This window comes from Ruditapes philippinarum, unplaced genomic scaffold, assembly GCF_026571515.1.
Source record: "Ruditapes philippinarum isolate M1 unplaced genomic scaffold, ASM2657151v2 ctg2665_1_1_1_1, whole genome shotgun sequence".
Classification (NCBI taxonomy): domain Eukaryota; kingdom Metazoa; phylum Mollusca; class Bivalvia; order Venerida; family Veneridae; genus Ruditapes; species Ruditapes philippinarum.
In genome coordinates, this window is record NW_026862957.1 from 215,933 (window position 1) to 236,659 (window position 20,727).

At 33.6% G+C, this 20,727-nt stretch overlaps 1 protein-coding gene across 1 annotated transcript in view; it reads right to left on the bottom strand.

The window, feature by feature from the left end:
- Positions 1-20,727, bottom strand: part of LOC132720769 (uncharacterized) — a 35,918-nt gene that overhangs the window by 13,663 nt on the left and 1,528 nt on the right. Inside the window, exons 2-12 of the mRNA XM_060704980.1 lie at positions 17,621-17,739; positions 13,780-13,894; positions 11,930-12,193; positions 10,967-11,084; positions 10,341-10,465; positions 9,627-9,734; positions 5,095-5,218; positions 4,112-4,281; positions 2,419-2,576; positions 1,854-2,047; positions 1,114-1,472 (exon numbers count right to left, since the gene is read on the bottom strand). Coding sequence (XP_060560963.1) covers positions 1,114-1,472; positions 1,854-2,047; positions 2,419-2,576; positions 4,112-4,281; positions 5,095-5,218; positions 9,627-9,734; positions 10,341-10,465; positions 10,967-11,084; positions 11,930-12,193; positions 13,780-13,894; positions 17,621-17,739 — 1,854 coding nt within the window. The remainder of the gene's footprint in view (positions 1-1,113; positions 1,473-1,853; positions 2,048-2,418; positions 2,577-4,111; positions 4,282-5,094; positions 5,219-9,626; positions 9,735-10,340; positions 10,466-10,966; positions 11,085-11,929; positions 12,194-13,779; positions 13,895-17,620; positions 17,740-20,727) is intronic.

The window sequence follows — 20,727 nt, forward strand, 5'->3', positions numbered from 1 at the left end:
CTGTATTGCATCTGAGTAAAAGCAGAGAGCTAACTGCCCAAGTTTTAATATATATCTTTGGCATTGGTCTTTCTTCCTCATGTTTTTCCTAAATAACTGTTCATTAGTAAAAAAATTGCCTAAGCTCAAAAATGCCCTAGTCAAACCTGTTTAGGGGGTATAATTATTGCCCATTTATTTTGCTTAAAGCAGTTAGCTTTAAGAGGATAACTTAAAATCTATCATATAAATACTCAAAAACTGTGTTCAAAGATATAAGATATCACAAAGTTTATATGTGCATAAATTTTTTTGCAGTTTTGTTTTGCAATCTGCTATTCTGGGATATATACATGTAAATATACTAAACCATTCTTTCAACCATGTCATTACAAAAATAGTGAGGGTAAATAACAATCACTGATCGCAGTTTGCTGGACAAATAATTGATACGACAAACGATTGATACGACAAACAATCACTGATAGCCGAGGTTGTTGGCCAAATATAATATGACAGTCAAAATCTGTAATGCATTATTGTGTGCAGTCTCAGGCATGATATTGCTGACATAATTTATAACTGTCACGGTTCAGAACTGTTCACTAATTAGCGGAGAAATTTTGTAACCGGCCAGATAGCTCAATCGGTAGAGCCCCTGAACGTTATTCCAAGGGTCCCAGATTCGAGTCCTAGTCAGGCTGCATATATTTCTCACCCTGTGACTTTTGGCGCCCAACATGGGACCGTGACTGGAAATAGCTCAGAGTTTAATTTATATTGCTCTTTATTTACCTCTGAAATTCCAGGACAAATTTCAATATAGGAGGGAGGTGACGTCACGGTTCTGATATTTGTTCACTAATTAGGAAAGAAGATGTGTAATCGGCCAGATAGCTCAGTCATTAGAGCCGCTAAACGGTATTCTGAGGGTCCCGGGTTTGCATCCCGGTCAGGCTGCACATTTTTAATTCTCACCCTGTGACATTACTATAATTTGAACATTCCTCAGGTTTTACTTACTCTAGGTTAAAAATTACATTAAATAAAATACATGCTGTTATTTTTTTATGAATGATAATGAATTTAGTTAGTACTGTTATTTATTTCACTTAAGAAATGTTTGATGTTTACTTTGTTTTTTGAGGGTAATCATCTACAGCTCTTTCATTAAATCTCCAGCCATTTTCTCTCTCTGTTCGATTTTTCCTCTTCATCACAGGTGAAGCACCAATTTTACAACTATTTCTCATTATGTCAGTATTATATTCATTGTCATCCCTTGTTGGACGTTCTCTGTCCCTATCTTTCCTTCGTCTTCCTTCTAAATTACTATCTACATAACTGCTTGTGCCAGGCTGATTATCAGATTGTGGTTGGAGTGGTGGTCTTTTAGAGGAGTTTGGCCTTGAACCTGATCTAGACTGACCCCTTCCCTCATCATCATGTGGATGCAAGTGTTGAAAATGAATTTTTACAAATTCTTTAGTATCCTGATAAAAAAAAAAATTCAAGTGGTTTCATGTTGTTGTTTTTCTTTTTTTTTATAATACTTTTGCATGTTGTGTGTAAAAAAAAACAACCTACACAACTGGATACAAGCAGAAATATTTTATAAGCTGATACCAACATATAGAATATTTCTCTTTCTGTTTTTATTTGGAAAAGAGAGGGGTTCAAGTAAAAAAACATGTAAATTTACCAATTGAGTTACTGCTCAGACACAGAAGATCAGAAGTTGTCAATAAATTTTGTTCATTAATTTTCTCTTTGTACAAAAAATTTGGAAAACCAGTAAAAAACCAGTATCATTACTAAATTAATATTTAACTGTTACTCTCTGCAAGTTTTATGAAGTACAGAAACATGCAAACCTTTGGAGCTGCTTTCAGCAAGTCTCTTACATGTAGAAATGAAAGTTGTCTATTTGTTGGATCCAGTTGTAAACCATAATCTAATATGATTCTGTAATATTCTGGTACCTTTCCATTGACTACTTTTATACCTTCACCTTTACTGTAACGAGTTTTTATACTCTCTGAGCACTGGTTGTCCCATGGTACTTCCCCTGTTTCATAAAACAAGGCATTTAAAGGTGATTTCATTTTCTCTCTCACACTTTCAATGTTTTAAAATATACAAATAAATTAGTCAAGATATTAATGTAATAAATTCTATCGAACAATCTTTAAAAATATTGTGACTTGTTGACACAAACTGCCCTAAATAAATGAAATTTAAACATGTATAAGTAGTGATATATTTAGCAAGATATATGTACATTGGCAAAAAAGAAGAAAGCTCTTTACCAAATTGACAGCTTTTGACACAAAAATGCCTGAGCTATTTGTCAATTGAAATTAAAGAATTAAATTTGTTTTGGCTCGATCCTAGCAGTAATGCTACAAAGTTAAAAAAAAATGTAAGAATGAACATTACCATGAAACATTTCCCAAAGAACAGCACAGAAACTAAACATATCACAGTAAAAAGAAGGTGGCATGTTGAACATGACTTCTGGCGCCATCCAATTATAGACTGCATTCTCTTCTGTATTGGATGCCACAGCACTTTTCTTTCCCCACTCACATTTTGATCTGAATAAAACTAGAAATGAGTTCATGAGACACTTATATTCCCACACTACTATGTTTTGTCAGTGTTTGGAAGAATAGTATGATATCAGGACAACCTGATATGCAGACAAGGGAAAATTTACATCCCCCATCCCCTACAAATATTTTAATAAACGGATATGACAGTGTCTGTGTATGTTGCTTATGGAACTATCTTGGACATAATAACTTTATAATATTATATTATACCTCATTTGCATACGCCCTTCTATTTTTAATATGACATCATCCGGTCCATAAACCGCATACAGACCGGGGGCGGTCCATAATTCTTATGAAGACTGTTTAAACGTAACTTTTACGACATACAAAGGGTTTGAAATATATCCCACACACTGAACAAGTAAAATTATTATTTGAAATTCTAACACGACCCGCATTTTTCCCTATTGAACATAGAAGAACCGAAAGTGTGTGTTATTATGCAATAGAGTCACTGTTTGACGCTCTATATTTAGACATGTGACGTAATCATTATACATGTGACGTAACCACAATAAAATCCGACGCTCTGACAATTAGTACGGAAACAAACCAGGCGCAATTTTGCTTAATAGCAGGTACGGCAGCATTTTTTTGTTTATGTCGTGTTAGAATCGAAATAATATATCCAAATCGGTGATTTTATCGCTGGATAACATCACTGTTTGTCGTTCAGATGCGCATCATTATATCACTCGGGCTACGCCCTCGTGATATAATTCCTCGCATCCGAACTCCAAACAGTGATGTTATTGAGCGATAAAATCACAGTTTGGGATATATTATTTCTTAAGTAAATAATAGTAAAAATGACAGCACTCTTTAAAAACAAAGGAACGAAAGGATTTAGATTCGGTATAATATAACAAATAAAACATGGCCTTTCGGACAAAATGCAAGTTTACGGACTGGTTGGTCAGACCTCGGAAGGTATATGTCCCTCAGCTGCGCTTCGGGCCATATACCTTCCTCAGTCTGACTAACCAGTCTGTAAACTTGCATATTTCCCTCAAGGTCATGTTTTATTTGTTAAATAACAGACCTTTATGGGTATTTATAGGAATCAGCTTTCTATCTGCCCTTTTATTCTTGTCTAGAAAATACATCTCTTGTACCAGACTTTTATTATAAATGAATGCCCATAAAATAGTCTCCCCTTTTCACAGAAACAAGAATAAATCCTATTGTTTATGTGGTTTCCTTTTATTAGCTAATATTAAAGATTATGGATGGAATAATACTTGCAAACCATTATATAACCATAATACACAGGCAAAGTTAACTCAGGTTTATACAAAAATGTGTAATAGCTCAACACCAAATTTTTAATTACATAAGGAGGGGGGAAAAGGCTGATAAGTTTAATTTTAGGAAGTACAAAATTAGTACTGGCACTATGTAACTATGTCCATTAAATGGCATTACCTTTTTTCTTAAGTCTTCCTAAGTTTAAAATTCACCAGGCTGTTTGAAACTACAAGAACATGTTTTTCATTGACATTAAAAATACTTACGCCTCTATCATGTACTCAAAGTTCCCAAGTTTGAAAGTGTGTGTACTTATAACACTTATAGCATGTGATGTAATAGAACAATGAACAAGTCCTTGAAGATGTATAAATATTATAGCATCGCACATCTGTAGGGCTATATCATCTATCATCTGTGTGTGCAATCTTTCCATCTGTTAAGGGAAATATCAAGTGCATAAATTAAAATTATTGAATACAAAATTAACACTGCAATACTTTTTTCATTTTGTTTAATGGTATAACTTAAATAAAGCTGCTACATATACAGAGGGTCTTTATATTATACAGAGTCAAATTTAGCATTTAAAATTTTGATGCTTCAACTGCTTTCCAAGAGGGTCTCTTGTATAAATAAAAGGTACAAAAGTCAAACTTTTAACAAAAACCTTAGAAATGGCATTTTATTTATTGAAACATATTAAAAACAGTCAAACCTTGGACAATACATATGTTCTTGCTAATAAATGATCTGTTCTGATAATGTTTATGGGTAGATGCATGGACCACCAAGCTTGTTATATAAATAAATATCTGAAGCATCATTTTATGGAAATAATTAACAGCAATTAAAAATTGTGTAGTATAAATTTCTTATTGTCAGGAAGGCACTTGTTTAAGTTAACACACTTGTTGTTGATTATTGTGCATTTCTAGGATTGACAACAGTGCTTTCCAAGGTCAATTTAGCACCGAAATTTGGCCCCATTCTCCTCTCCAAAAAGAATATATCTCCTATTTCTGAAAAAATTTCCCCTCCAAAATTAAAAAAAAATGATGTTTTGTTGAGATACATAAGCTATCACAGATTGGGGTATTGTAGTTTGAAATGATAATTGTATTGCATCACAATTAACATAAAAGAACAGTTTTTTCTATTTCAAAATTTTCCCTTTTTTGCTTCCAGGACTTTGAGAAGTACTTGAGCTTTATAATGAAAGAAAGTAATTTGATATTATTAGCCAAACCTTTTGATGAAGATAATTGTACAAAGATCCACCTGCAATTCTTTCATAAACAAGGATCATTCCATCTAAGTTGCTAGTTTGACATACACCCATCAATGTCAAAACATTTGGATGTCTTAACTTTCTGAAGTTTTGAATGAATCATAAGAATTAAATTGCAGGTCATTCACATACTAAACAAAATTGATAATTAACTGATACAGACTAAAACTAGAAATGTGTCATCATGCCACGGATGCCCCCGCATGCAGCCATTGAAATTTCAGATGATATAATATTTAGTTCCAAATTTGTTTGCACAAAGTATTTTTTTCATTTAAGTTCAAAGCCCTTAAAACTTTTCAATGTTAACACAAACCATTTTCATACAATGTTCAAGGCACTGAAATTATTCAGTCTTAACCTTTTGAAAATAGCATATTGCATATTTGTAACCAAAATAACGGCTACATACATTTCCACAAAAGTATGAGTGCTGAAACTGAAAGTTCAAAATTTTTCCAACACTCAGGAAAGATCATTGAAGCACGACCAAATTCAAACTTAAACTGCTTATTCCTAAGATGTATCTATATTATTTTCAAAGTGAAAGGGACATAACTCTGCCAAAAAATCATCGAACCATGACCAAATTCCAACTTGACCTGCCCATTCCTTTGACATATCCATATGTCAAATTTGAGTTGAATATGTAACACTGATGGGTTAATGAACAGGAACTGTAAATTTCATATTATTTTCAAAGTGAAAGGGGCATTACTCTGCCAAAAAATCATTGAACCATGACCAACTTTGAACTTGGCCTGGGCATTCCAAAAACATATCCATATGTCAAATTTGAGTTGAATGTGTTGTACCGTTGGGGAGATAATAAACAGAAACTGAAAATTTGATATTATTTTCAAAGTGGAAGGGGCATAACTCTGCCAAAAATCATTGAACCATGACCAAATTTGAACTTGACCTTGGCATTCTTTGACGTATCCATATGTCAAGTTTGAGTTGAATGTGTTGTACTGTTGGGGAGATAATGAACGGAAACTGAAAATTTCATATTATTTTCAAAGTAAAAGGGGCATAACTCTGCAAAAAAAATCATCGAACCATGACCAAATTTGAACTTAACCTGTATTTTCTCATGACATATCCATATGTCAAGTTTGAGTTGAATGTGTTGTACTGTTGGGGAGATAATGAACGGAAACTGAAAATTTCATATTATTTTCAAAGTAAAAGGGGCATAACTCTGCAAAAAAAATCATCGAACCATGACCAAATTTGAACTTAACCTGTATTTTCTCATGACATATCCATATGTCAAATTTGAGTTGAATGTGTTGTACCGTTGGGGAGAGAATGAACGGAAGCTGAAATTTTCATATTATTTTCAAAGTAAAAGGGGCATAACTCTGCCAAAAATCATTGAACCATGACAAAATTCGAACTTGACCTGTACTTTCTCATGACATATCCATATGTCAAGTTTGAGTTGAATGTGTTGTACTGTTGGGGAGATAATGAACGAAAATGAAAATTTCAAATTATTTTAAAGTAAACAAGAGGGCCATGATGGCCCTGAAGTCGCTCACCTGTATATAGGCCCCTGGAGCAGAGCCAGTTTAAACCCCAGGGCTTTTATTTGAACAAACTTGGTAGACAACCATAAGAAGATGTTTCATGCTAAACATCTAAGGTCTAGCTCATTGGGTTTTCAAAAGAAGATTTTTAAAGTTTTTTTCTTTAAACATTTAGTTAAAAACAATGGGGCAGGGCCAGTTTTGACCCAAGGGCTTTTATTTGAACAAACTTTGTAGACACTCACTAGAAGATGCTTCATGCTTAATATCTAAGCTCTAGCTATTTGAGTTTTTTCAAAGAAGATTTTTTAAGTTTTTGCTATATGAACACAAAAGGAAAATCAATGACCCCCGGGGCGGGGCCAATTTTGACCCCAGGGCTTTTGTTTGAACAAACTTGGTAGACATCTATTAGAACATGTTTCATGCTAAATATCTTAGCTCTAGCTCTTTGGGTTATTTAAAAGAAGATTTTTTAGTTTTTACTTTATGCACATAGGGAAAATCAATGACCCCCTGGGGCGGGGCCAATTTTGACCCCAGGGCTTTTATTTGAACAAACTTGGTAGACACCTATTAGAACATGTTTCATGCTAAATATCTTAGCTCTAGCTCTTTGGGTTCTTTAAAAGAAGATTTTTTAGTTTTTACTATATGCATATAGGGAAAATCAATGACCCCCTGGGGCGGGGCCAATTTCGACCCAAGAACTTTTATTTGAACAAACTTGGTAGACATCCATTAGAACATGTTTCATGCTAAATATCTTAGCTCTAGCTCTTTGGGTTCTTTAAAGAAGATTTTTAAGTTTTTACTATATACATATAGGGAAAATCAATGACCCCCTCGGGCGGGGCCAATTTTGACCCCAGGGCTCTTATTTGAACAAACTTGGTCAGACATCCATTAGAACATGTTTCATGCTAAATGTCTTAAATCTAGCTCTTTGGGTTCTTTAAAAGAAGATTTTTAAGTTTTTACTCTATGTATATAGGGAAAATCAATGACCCCTGGGGCGGGACCAATTTTGACCCCCGGGGCTTTTATTTGAACAAACTTGGTAGACATCCATTAGAAGATGTTTCATGCTAAATATCTTAGCTCTAGCTCTTTGGGTTCTTTAAAAGAAGATTTTTTAAGTTTTTACTATATACATATAGGGAAAATCAATGACCCCCTGGGGCGGGGCCAATTTTGACCCCAGGGCTTTTATTTGAACAAACTTGGTAGACACCCACAAGAAGATGTTTCATGCTAAATATCTTAGCTCTAGCTCTTTGGGTTCTTTAAAAGAAGATTTTTTAAGTTTTTACTATATACATATAGGGAAAATCAATGACCCCCTGGGGCGGGGCCAATTTTGACCCCAGGGCTTTTATTTGAACAAACTTGGTAGACACCCATTAGAAGATGTTTCATGCTAAATATCTTAGCTCTAGCTCTTTGGGTTCTTTAAAAGAAGATTTTTTAAGTTTTTACTATATACATATAGGGAAAATCAATGACCCCCTGGGGCGGGGCCAATTTTGACCCCAGGGCTTTTATTTGAACAAACTTGGTAGACACCCACTAGAAGATGTTTCATGCCAAATATCTAAGCTTTAGCTCTTTGGGTTTCTTAGAAGAAGATATTTAAAGTTTTTTCTTTTGGTTGCCATGGTAACCAGAGTTCTGCATGGAATTAAATTCTTTGAACAATTTTCAAAGGTGACCACCAAAGGAACATTCCTGTGAAGTTTGGATGAAATTGGCTTTGTGGTTTATGAGGAGATGTCATTTAAAGTAAAAGTTTATGGACGACGGACTGACGCCGGACGGACGGAGGGACGAAAAGCGATCACAAAAGCTCACCCTGTCACAAAGTGACAGGTGAGCTAAAAAGGCCTTAACTCTGCCAAAAATCATCAAACCATGACCAAATTCAAACTTGACCTGTATTTTCTCATGACATATCCATATGTCAAATTTGAATTGAATGTGTGCAACCGTTACTAAGATAATGAACGGAAACTGATGACGACGGAATGACAGAATGACGGAACAGGGTAACACTATATGCCCCGGCCATTACATGGCGGGGGCATAAAAATAAGACTGAAATGATAATAAATACAAGCTTTTTTAAATGATAAAACTGTATCAAGAATTATAAGCATATATCATATCATGATATAGTATCAATTACAAACATTTATTTCTGTCTTTTTTTTCAAAACAGATGAACACTGCTACTGGAGACAAAAACATCCCTACCATTTCTTTTGCAAAGTATTTATGTAGGTCCATTTATCATCATTTTTTTAAGAAAAACATTTCAACTACATTTGAAGAAAGTCCTTCCAGGAATGTAGAGTTTAAAAGGCAAACAAAAATTGTGTTATCTTTACCTTCAAGGTGACCTAGACTTTGATCCAGCACAACAACAGCATGGGTTTTGCTCATTGCCTTGTTGAGGTTAACATTTATGCTAATTTTGAAGAAAATGCTTTGAGAGGTATAAGATTTATAAAACCCTCCAAGTGTAACAATGACCTTAAGTGGGCATATGTTCTGCATACCACTTATCTTTGTTGATGTGAAAACATAACTGAGGCAAATCCGAATAAAAGCACACAAAAAATTGTCTAACAAATTGTGACCCTAAGTCCTTTAGCTGGCCCAGCGCCACATAGGTTCTGCACATCACCTGGTTGAACATTTGAGGCAAATTTGAAAAAAATCCTTCAAGGATGTATAGCATTCTTAGAGCAGACACTGTGGAAAAGATGCACAGACTGACTAACAAACAGACAACAAAATAATTCCAGTATAAGACCTCTCCATATTAAGTGTTAGGGGTATAATGACGAACAGGGAGACACATTAAGGCACAATAGGTTACCGAAGACTGAAAACACATTTGAAGGCTCTTATTTTATATCTGGTGTCACATATTTTACAGCATGCACATCTTACCCAATATATTCAACTTCATTTATGAGTAAATCAACAACTCCTCCTTGATAAGGATCAACTTCTCTATGCAGCCTCTTTACAGTCACTTGACTGTAATCCCACCATGCACTGTATCAATAAAATAACATTAATTGTGATCAAGTAAAGAATTGTTAAAGCTACATGCCTCCAGATGAGCAAAAATATTTCAAGAGAATCAAACCCAAGAAAAATGTACTAAGATTATAAGACAAGTAAAAAGATTCAGGATTTAAGTAATAATTTATATGTTATGTAAGATTAATGATTTATTTTTCAGTATTTATAACCATGCATATTTCTACTGAGTCACTAACACAGTAAAGGCTATTTTTTGATATTTTTACCTCATTTTGGTAATATACGTGGATTGTGAGAGCTGTTTGTAATGTGTAAGTTACTTAAAAATATTTTAATTCTTTAAAAACATTTTCTAAATGTTCATGAAAATTAGCATGTATCTAGCGGCATGCTGCTTTAAAATCATTTTTCAAGAACTGTTTTTGGAAATCATTATTGATTTGTTTTAATTTTTAATTCTGTTTGTAATTTTTTAAAAATAAGCTTCAACTTAAGAAAAAAGTTGTATGTTATATAAACACATTCTTATAATAAAATGTACTCCATATTTCTGAATTTTCTAAAACTTAAAAAAAATAAATAGAATTTGACCAGTAAGATAAAGTTACATAATACCTTTCCATAACACAGAATGCACCATTGTTGTATGTCTCTCCATCAGGATCATGTTTTAGGTTGTTTTCAGTTACAAGAGGTATTGCTGATATAAATCCTGTCTTGTCTGTACCATTTGAATAAACCTAAAAATTTTGAATGATTTATGCAAGGGAAGTAATTTAGTCAAAAGGTACACAAAGTGTAACATAGTAGCTTCCCTTTCAATATTATATTTAAATAATCATTATGCATGGAAGTTTTGTTAGTTTTGAAGTATTTCTAATTTTTGTCTATTAAATTTCATCTTGACAAATGTGTAGGTATAACAATGAGCCATATTAGTATTAAGCATGAAAATGTACACAAATTTAAATGACACTCATCTTGACAATTACATCATTTGAAAAGCAACTTTTTTATATCTATTTAATTTGCAAGAATTCTTTCTTTAAAATGAATATCAGAAATCCATGCTATTGTTTGACACTTTTGTTTAATAAACAATTGCATCCCTTAACTCAAAGCAGTTGATCAATCAAAAATAATCAATGAAAAATGCCTATGATTAATCATTTATGATTAAAGTGATTGATGTTGTATATATAAACTGTTAAGTCTCATGCGAAATGTTTAAATAATCTTACCTGTCCAAATCCTACTGAATGACGACTAGTTGCCATTCTTTCTAGATCAGCATGGACTGACGGTCTACCAATTCTGTCTCTTATTATCTTTGTGACAGAATTCTTTCTGTTGAAAGCTCTGTTTCCAAAAAAAATATATGGTTTATTTATAGTGTTATTCCTAGAAGTAAAAGGTAATCTTGTTTTGAACTTTTTCTTACAGTCCAATAGATTCCTTCCCTCAAACGCATCACTATTAATATTAATTTGATTAATCTTTGGAAAAGATCAAATAAAGGCTTCATGATTATTAGCTGAATAAAATTCAAATAAAGTTGTTAAAACCTAATTTCCTTGATTAAGTATCATACATAAGTCTAATATAAAGTATTTATAGAAAACAAATAATTAGTTTTATTTTTTTCCTGTTTAATTTTACGTTTATAATATTTGATTATTTCAAAGTCCATCTGTTTGCATTAAAGTGTATAAAGCTATATCTAAAGCAATATTTTGATAAAATTCATAAAAAGTATAATATGTTGTTTGGAATACATAGAATGCCTCTTGTTTTTTAACATGCATGATAATGGTTGTAAGCTGAATAAAATGTTCCAGAACATAAAGTTATGCTGCTATTTCAAGTATTGTTTTCACCTTTTAGCAATTATTTTGTGCATGTGCCATTTGCTCTTTTAAGGAAATATCTAAATATAATTTTTTTCATACAGATATTTTGGTCAAAATTAAAACAATGGTTTAGCAACAAATATATTAAGCTTTATACACACTAATATTAAAACTGTTATTGAAAATAAATAAATTCGAAAGCACTAGTACAAAATTTCATTTTGAAAATTACATAATGAGGAAATGATTAAAATTATTTGTCTTAAATTAAGCAAAACACACTTGAAATAACAGTATAAAAAAAAAATGAAAAAAAGTCAAGTACTAGCTTGTATCTAAATAATAACCTATTACCTATGCAAAGTTTTCGATGATGCTTTCTTTAGCAGTAAATCTTGACCAGATCCAGACATGGCAAACATTCTTGTCTTGTCAAGGAATTCTAAAATCTTCATCCTCTTCTTAGGTGCAGGATTAAGTATTGCCCAGTCTTTCACACTTCTTCCATGATAATCATGTAATCTTAAATCTCCACCTTCTTTTAGCAATTTAAGCAAAATTTTCACACTTCCTAAGTAGCATGCAGCATGGAGAGGAGTAAGCCCTTGATTTGTCTTTCTAAAACCATGAAAATGATAGAAATAAACCAATTCTGAAATCACAATGATATCAGAGCTTAAACTTTGCATATTGTATACAGTCTGACCCTGGTTATTCGACAACCCTGACCCTGGTTATTCGACAACCCTTTATTTGAATACCCGGCATTATAGAAGTAGATCGGCTGTCCCCATTTTATCTCTATATAATTCAATATAAATACAAAGGTATTATTCAAATTACCTCCTATCTTTTGAAGTAAAAATTCCGTCTCGAATATACAATTATGACAGAATTTCACACCTATTTTTGGAAGCCAGACTAACTGCCGCTAATCCACTTGCTGACCATCAAAACTGTGGAAATTTTGTACAACCATACAATCGTGATAATTACGCCTGTTTTTAAGTTAACTTTAATTACCAAAAATTATTTGTATGCAATTATTGGATGGTAAAAAGTAATTAATCTAATAATTTGAATTTAAAGATGAAAGTAAACAATTTAAGTAAAGAAGCACACACTAACATATATTTCTATATGAATACTGACAAAAATCCTTTTTTATTTCAAATAGGTGCATTATGTCCATAGCACAATAAATCCTTATATATTAATAATTGAATATGTATCTTGTCTATGATTAAAATTCTGTACATTGTCAAATGATGTTACTGTTAATGCTTGACAATGGGTAACGTGTTGCTGTTGGTACCAGTTTTGACTGGATGACTAAAGAACCCAGCGGACAGTTTTCACAGATTTTAGATGTGCCCCTGGCCCTCAGCTGCCGATTTTCCTGCGCCATTCTCAAAAATCTCTTCCTTGGCAGATCTCTGCGAACCCAACGATGATTCCAAGTAAATTTTCAGTCCCCAGCAATTCAAGTAATCGAGGTTGGACTGTAGTAGGAATTGTCTTACAAATTTTCAAAAGAATCTAGTCACCAATGGCCTTGAGGTCATCCGGAGATTGTGGAATTGACACCTGTCAAGATCACAATCATGATGCCTCATATAATGGCACCAGTACTGGTAAGTTCCAGGAAGGGTTTCAAATATTAAGTTTCAAGCTTTCAATTCACAAGCTTAAAATGTATTTATCCCTTAAATAAGATCTGAATCTAAGTAATTTTAACAGTTTTGTATTATTCAGACAAATTGGTGCATATATATATGCCTTTAGCTAAAGAAGAATAAAAATTACACAAATATGTTTATTAATTATCAACAATTATTTAACCATATCATGATACATAAATGTTTTGGATTAAGTGTCTAAAAAAAGTCTCTATAGACTGAGATAGTCAATAAAAGATGGCATCAGTATATATTTGTACTTCTAATTTTATACACTGAAACTACAACAATGATTGTTTGTTTGTTTAATTGGGTGTTACGTCACACTGACACAGTATTGGTCATGGCGACGTTCCTGCCTTTCTGGTGTTGGAAGACCTCAGGTGCCCTTCTGTGCATTATTTCAGGCATGAATGGCAACGATGATTGAGAAACAGAGAATATATCTTAAAGACTTTAGAAAACAAGCCAATGCAAATACGTATAACTGGACTGAAAAAGTTATTAAAAATAATGATGTCATACTCATTAGGATTAGCTCCTGATGATAGGAGGTAGGAGGCAACAGATTCATTTCCACCTAGACAGGCACAGAATAAAGGTGTTTGACCTTCATCATTGGGATAATCAACATGAATACCTGGAAATAAAGTTCAATCATTCACTTGGTTAAACCAATATCTGTAACACATTTATTTACAATTTTACTAACATTGCAACTTGAAAAAAATCTGTTTTATACAGTGAATTTCACAACAACAACAACATGAAATAATTATAAAAACCAAAGAAAAAAATAGTTATTTGCACAAAATTTCTTACCTCATTTCTGGCAAGGGAAATCATGGTACAGCTATCATTTTAGAATGTGCCAATTAAGGGACAAGGGAGTAAAACTTTGGATTGTTTTCCACTTGCCAAATGGTAAGTTAGACAGTTTGTTTGTTCATTTCGTTTTACAGTGCACCAACCCAGTTTAGGTCATATGGCATTGATGGAGAGATCATTTTGACTAACCTGAGTTGTTACAATCTTCAAAGCAACATTAGCACACCGTATTACCGGCGGCAGTGATGGCAGATCACTGCAGTGATGGCAGATATCTGAAAATTACCGATCGGTACAGGTAGGTTATAAATTTGGTTGGTTTAATTATATTACACAAATACGGCCCATATCATTGCTATAAAACTATTGTCCATTGAATGGAGATATTGTAAGGTTATTTTGGACTCGTTTTTTCCTGTTTTCAGACTATTTTGAGCAGGTTAAAAGTGAAAGCCTTGGAAAAAATCCGTGATAATGTCTGTTTTCTGTTCGAAATATCTCAAGTTTTAAGTAAATGGCAGGATTTCCTGTTATCAATATAGACGTTCATCCATTGGGGTCACGCAAGCCAAATATCTACCCCGTGAGTCTTTTCTTGAAAGTTTTACAGACGCTCAATCTTGTCCGGTCGAAGAAAAAATGCTGCCGTTGTAGGCAGATACATATTATAAATGCTGCCGTCGATGGCAGAAATACCACGAAAGTGGCTAACATTCTGACAGAAAATCAAGTTCAATCTTTTATCATTTCCTCTTTTCTTTGCGTCCTTTTAGTCGGAATTGAGACGTTAAACTATCATTTCTAATATTTTCTCAAGATAGAAAAGTTATTAATGCGGTGTGTGCATCGAAAAAAGCTTTTTAGCAACATGCAGTTACAGTACAAAACGTGATGATTTAGTACGACAAAATTTCACTATAAATAGAGAAATGAACATGAAAAACTTCATTTTTCTATATTCATGCATGTGTGCTTGATCTGTTCATATGAATTGAAAGGTCAAAAAAGAGAAAAAGAATATAACAAATCAAAAAAATCTAGTTTTTTTCCTATAAATACAGGATTTATTTTTATCTTGTAATATGAATCATCGAAAGGTTCATCTTTATAAGTTGCCATGGTTACAACTAAAATGAATGAAAAAATATATAATTAAATGGGAGCACGTGATGTTAGAACTGTTGTTAATAGTTTAGCATAGTAAATGTAATTCAAAGGCAAACTACAACGCTATTACAAACATGAAAATCTAAAGAAATGACTCCACGTTGTCGTGTTTTTCAAGAACTTGATAATATAGGAAAATATTTGAACTGTCAATAATATTATCTTTCCATTTTACATTAACATACATTGTTTTATGATACACTGATGCCAGTTGCGAGGTTAATAGTCTCCCCTTTATGGCATCAATTTAATAATTTATAATCTGCGCTGATTAAGTAAATTTCAGCCTTTATTTGTCATAAAGCGATGAACATTATTACCTCGAGAAAATAATGTCATATGCTAGCAAATGAATATCCACTTACAGAAGTTACTTGCTGTAATATGCAATTGGCGTTATGTCTTAAAAGGGAGTGCGCTGCTAAACTTAAGATACATATAGTATTGTATGCATGTAACTGACAGACACAACAGATCAAGCACACATGCATGAATATAGAAAAATGAAGTTTTTCATGTTCATTTCTCTATTTATAGTGAAATTTTGTGGTACTAAATCATTACTTTTTGTATTGTAACTGCATGTTGCTAATAAGCTTTTTTTTCGATGAACAACCGCATTAATGAAAAAAATCTACAAAACAGCAATTTTTCTTCAATATTATATGTGAGGCCATGTTTTAACATGGAAAAACGCGTTTTTGGGTAATTTCGTTTTTTTTTTCATCATTTTCTGTTAACCCATTACCAGATATATACGCCTTTCTACGCCTTTTTCACCCTCACCCCTCCTTTTTGCTTTCTCAAATGGTGAAAAAAATGCCTTATTTAGGCCCCCAAACACTTGTTTTTGTTTGATAAATGTTGTTTAAAAAATTGATCATTTTTTCGGCGCGGCCCCCCCCCCCCATCCAAAAGATACATCAGGGGGTTGCCAGAAGGGGGATGTGCCCCCTTCTGTTTGGGGGGTTTGAAGGGGGGCTGAGTCCCCCTCATCGCCAAGAAAACTTTGGACTTGTGGGAGGCTAAAAATGGCCCCAGGTCGATCATAACGTAACGTGTAACCAATGCTGAAAAGCCTTTGACTCTGTCTCAATCCATTGAGAAGTGGCAGCACTTTGAATTCAATTTTGATGGAAAAAATCAACGCAAAATAGTGATTTTTGGCAAGTTTGAGATGTCCCCTAGTTGCTATGGTAACAGGAAATTTCAGACTGAACATGTTGTTACAAAGGCAATGGTCCAGTCAACATTTGTGCCAAGTTTGATTAGTATTGAAGCAGTTTTTATAGTTTTATAGCAACTTGAACTTGTAACGGGAGACCGTTCAATGAAAACAGCCATTTTTCACAAGATGCTCATGGGGTAATGGGTTAATAACTTTTCTATCTTGAGAAAATATTAGAAATGATAGTTTAACATCTCAATTCTGACTAAAAGGACGCAAAGAAAAGAGGAATTGATAAAAGATTGAACTTGATTTTCTGTCAGAATGTTAGCCACTTTCATGGTATTTCTGCCATCGACGGCAGCATTTATAATATGTATCTGCCTACAACGGCAGCATTTTTTTTTCGACCGGACAAGATTAAGCGTCTGTAAAACTTTCAAGAAAAGATTCACGGGGTAGATATTTGGCTTGCGTGACCCCAATGGATGAACGTCTATATTGATAACAGGAAATCCTGCCATTTACTTAAAACTTGAGATATTTTAAACAGAAAACAGACATTTTCACGGATTTTTCTAAGGCTTTCACTTTTAACCTGCTCAAAATAGTCTGAAAACAGGAAAAAAACGAGTCCAAAATTACCCTACAGTATCTCCATTCAATGGACAATAGTTTTATAGCAATGAAATGGGCCGTATTTGTGTAATATAATTAAACCAACCAAATTTATAACCTACCTGTATCGATCGGTAATTTTCAGATATCTGCCATCACTGCAGTGATCTGCCATCACTGCCGCCGGTAATACGGTGTGATTAGGGTTCAAAACCCCCACCTAATCTAGCTAAGACATGTACAGACTCTAGATATTCAGACCCATTTATTTGCTTCTTACAATCATGCAACTCTGAAGCTGTAATTCGGAAAGTGTATTCTCAGCATAGAAAATGTATATTTCATGAGATTAATCAATTTTCCCCATAGTTAACAGAGTAAAGGGACAGAAATACAGTATTTCTTTATTCATTTGTCAGCAGACATTTTTAGTGCTAAAGGAAACTTTTAACTTTTCCGCAGGCAAATAGTCTTGAGTAGAATGGGTCTGGCATAGGATTTCTTCATTTACATGTCAAATAAAGCCAGCCAATTCAATGAACTTTGACATTTAATTTTCATTGTTGATTTTAAAAATCAAAATACCTTGTTGAAGAACCTTTTTCAAGGTCTTCTTGTTACCAACCAAAGCTGAATGATGCAATGTTGTACCAAGCCTATCACTAGAGTCCATCTGACCAACTGATATCAACTGTTCCATTTGTCTGAAACAATATATTCAATACAAAAATGTTACGTATACCATTCAAATTTCCTATTTATTTTAAGTTTGCTCATAGAATTTGATGCATACAACAATGTGCTTATAATATACAGTCAAACATTGTTTGCTCGAACATGGAGGGCCTATTAATGCAAATTTGTTACAGATCGATAGTTTGAGCCAACCAAGGTTGAAATATTATCACATAGAACATAGGCCTAAAGGTTTTCCAGCTAATACATGATAACATCTGTCAAATGATAAATATGTCAACATAATTAGTTGTTAGTACTTCAGTTTGTCGAATAGGTCATTTCTTTTAAATATTAACAAATGAGTATTAATAGGTCATTTCTTGTAAATATTAACAAATGAGTGTTAATTTTATCTATATTCCAGACTTCCTGAAATACATCGGTCCGTCGGACATGTCTGATAAATTTTGATTTATAGGTCAGATGATTTTTTATTCCGGATCAGTCTGACTGTCCGGCTTTTATCCAAGTTGCATGTATACAAAATGGAGTCCCTAAAGGTGCCAAACCTGGGGAAAAACGAAAATCGTAACATCAGAGGAGTGCGCAGAACAGCAGTTAAAGGATGAAAATAATAGACCTGAGACATAATTCAATGAAAAATGGAAGCAGGACTGTGAATTGTTGGGGTATGACAGGGAGGAGATGAAAATGCGCTGTTCAGACTGTGACGATTTTAACGGCGAAAAATTAAAACCGAAAAGTGTCTTAGAAATACAAACACAAGTTTTCCTTTGATTTTGGTTAATTTTATTCAGTCCGACAGATTTCGTTTCGGTCCGACAGATTTTCATGGTTTGTCAGAGTGAGACCGAATGTCTGCAACTTTTTTTTAACTTTCTGGAAGTCTAATATTCATGCATATTGTAAATGGTTGAGTTTGATTGGGCAAACATTTTACAATTTTAAATGGTTGAGATTGATTGGGCAAACATTTTACAAACTTGTTGAACAGTGTTCAAAATATATTTATGTTTATTATGGGATAAATTTTATTTCAAACAATTAATTAATAAAATAGGTCAAAAAAATAATTTTACACCAGCATCTATTTGTAGTCATTTACTAAAATAAAAACAAGTACAAGTATCATTCTATGAATAGATAGCACAGTTACAATACACATTATATATACCAATGGCTGTAATTAAAGCCGGTCGGGTAAACATCATTTATTGACCTTTGCACATTTCACTTACATGTATTTCAAGAGTTATTTTCTTTTTATCGTTACTAAAGACGGCAAATAAACAATGTTATCATAACAAACAAATCAGTTACAACACTTCTAATTTTGTATCCATTAACCTTAATCGCCTTTATCCTGAGGTGCATGTGTCACAGGCTGTTACTTATTCAGAACATGTCGACCCGAAACTTTTGTTGTCTTTTTGTGTTTGACCGAGGTGTGATTTTCACTATATTTCTGCCAAAGGGACCTGAGATGAGGTTAAAGAGTTTGAGCGATCTGGGTTGTTTCTAAATTCAAAATTTTACTATTTCACGTTTAAATGTTGAATTCTGCTTAAGCCGGTGCTAGGGGGCGTGGACGGTAATTTGCACTTTCCAGTACCGTCCATGAACAGGCTCAATCAAACCGAGCCTGCAACATTTTCAATTTTGCCGTGTTGGGCTTTCTTTAGGGATTCTATATTTATCTATTTTATTGAGTGATCCGAGGTAGATCAATATATATAATATAGGAACTTTGCCTGGACTGGGCGATGAGTTCGAGCAAAGCGAGGTTTTCAAGTGATCCGAGTTCGAGTGAACGAAGCTTAACTGTACATGTACATTAAAGCTGCCTATATACAAATAGTTTTGCAGGAAATGTTAGGTTCATTAATATAGGAGGGAAGTATCCCTTTTTGATGCAAATTTTGTAAGCACAGACTTCCCTAAATACATCAGTCTGACGGACATATCCGATAAATTTTGATTAGGTCGGACGATTTTTTATTCCGGATCGGTCCCACTGTCCGGCTTTTATCCAAGTCGCTTTTATCCAAGTCGTAAGGGCCAAAACACCATTTTTGGGGAAGGGGCCTCAGCCTTTTTCTTGGGGAAAATATGCGTGATTTTGGCATACTTTGGGAAAAGGGGTCTCAAATTAACACAAACTTTTAACATGGTCTTCAAAATAGAAAAGCAAAAAGCACTGGAAAATACTAATAAGGCAGTAAAAGACCTTATTTCAACACCATCATTTAATTTTGTACTAAATTCTATGGGAAATTTCAAAAGACTGGGGAATTTAGAGGACCAAACTGGGGAAAGAAAGAGACTAGTTTGGTTGGGGAAGCAGCCTATATTCGGACTCTACAAAGAAGGGTTTTTTGGCCCTGGTGCCAAACCTGGGAAAAAAACCAAAATCTATGCCAGAGGAGAGGGCAAAAGAGCAGTAAAAGGATGAAAATAATAGACCCGAGACAAAATTTAATGAAAAATGGAAGCAGGTCCATAAATCGTTGGTGTACGCCAGGTCGAGGAGGTGAAAATAGGTTGTACGGACTGTGCAAATTTTTACGGCGAAAAAATTAAAACCGAAAAGCGTCTTAGAAATACAAACACAAGTTTTCCTTTGATTTTGATTAATTACATTCAGTCTGACAGAATTCGTTTAGGTCTGACAGATTTTCATGGCTTGTCTTGTCAGACCGAATATCTGACACTTTTTTTTAACTTTCGGGAAGTCTGTAAGCAACACTTGTTGACGGTTACAGAGGCACTTTTAATGAGATCTTCAGTTGTATTTTTGTTAACAAACAAAACGTGTACATCGTAATAGTGAATTAAATTACAATTTACATCAATTGTTTTTACATACTTCGTCTGTTCATATAGTTTTATTTTCATATAGTTAACAGCAGGAAGTTTTTCACAACTTAATTTGCATTTTTGAGGATAAACATGATAGAATCTACCAAAGTAACCTCTTCTGAAATCATCCAAAA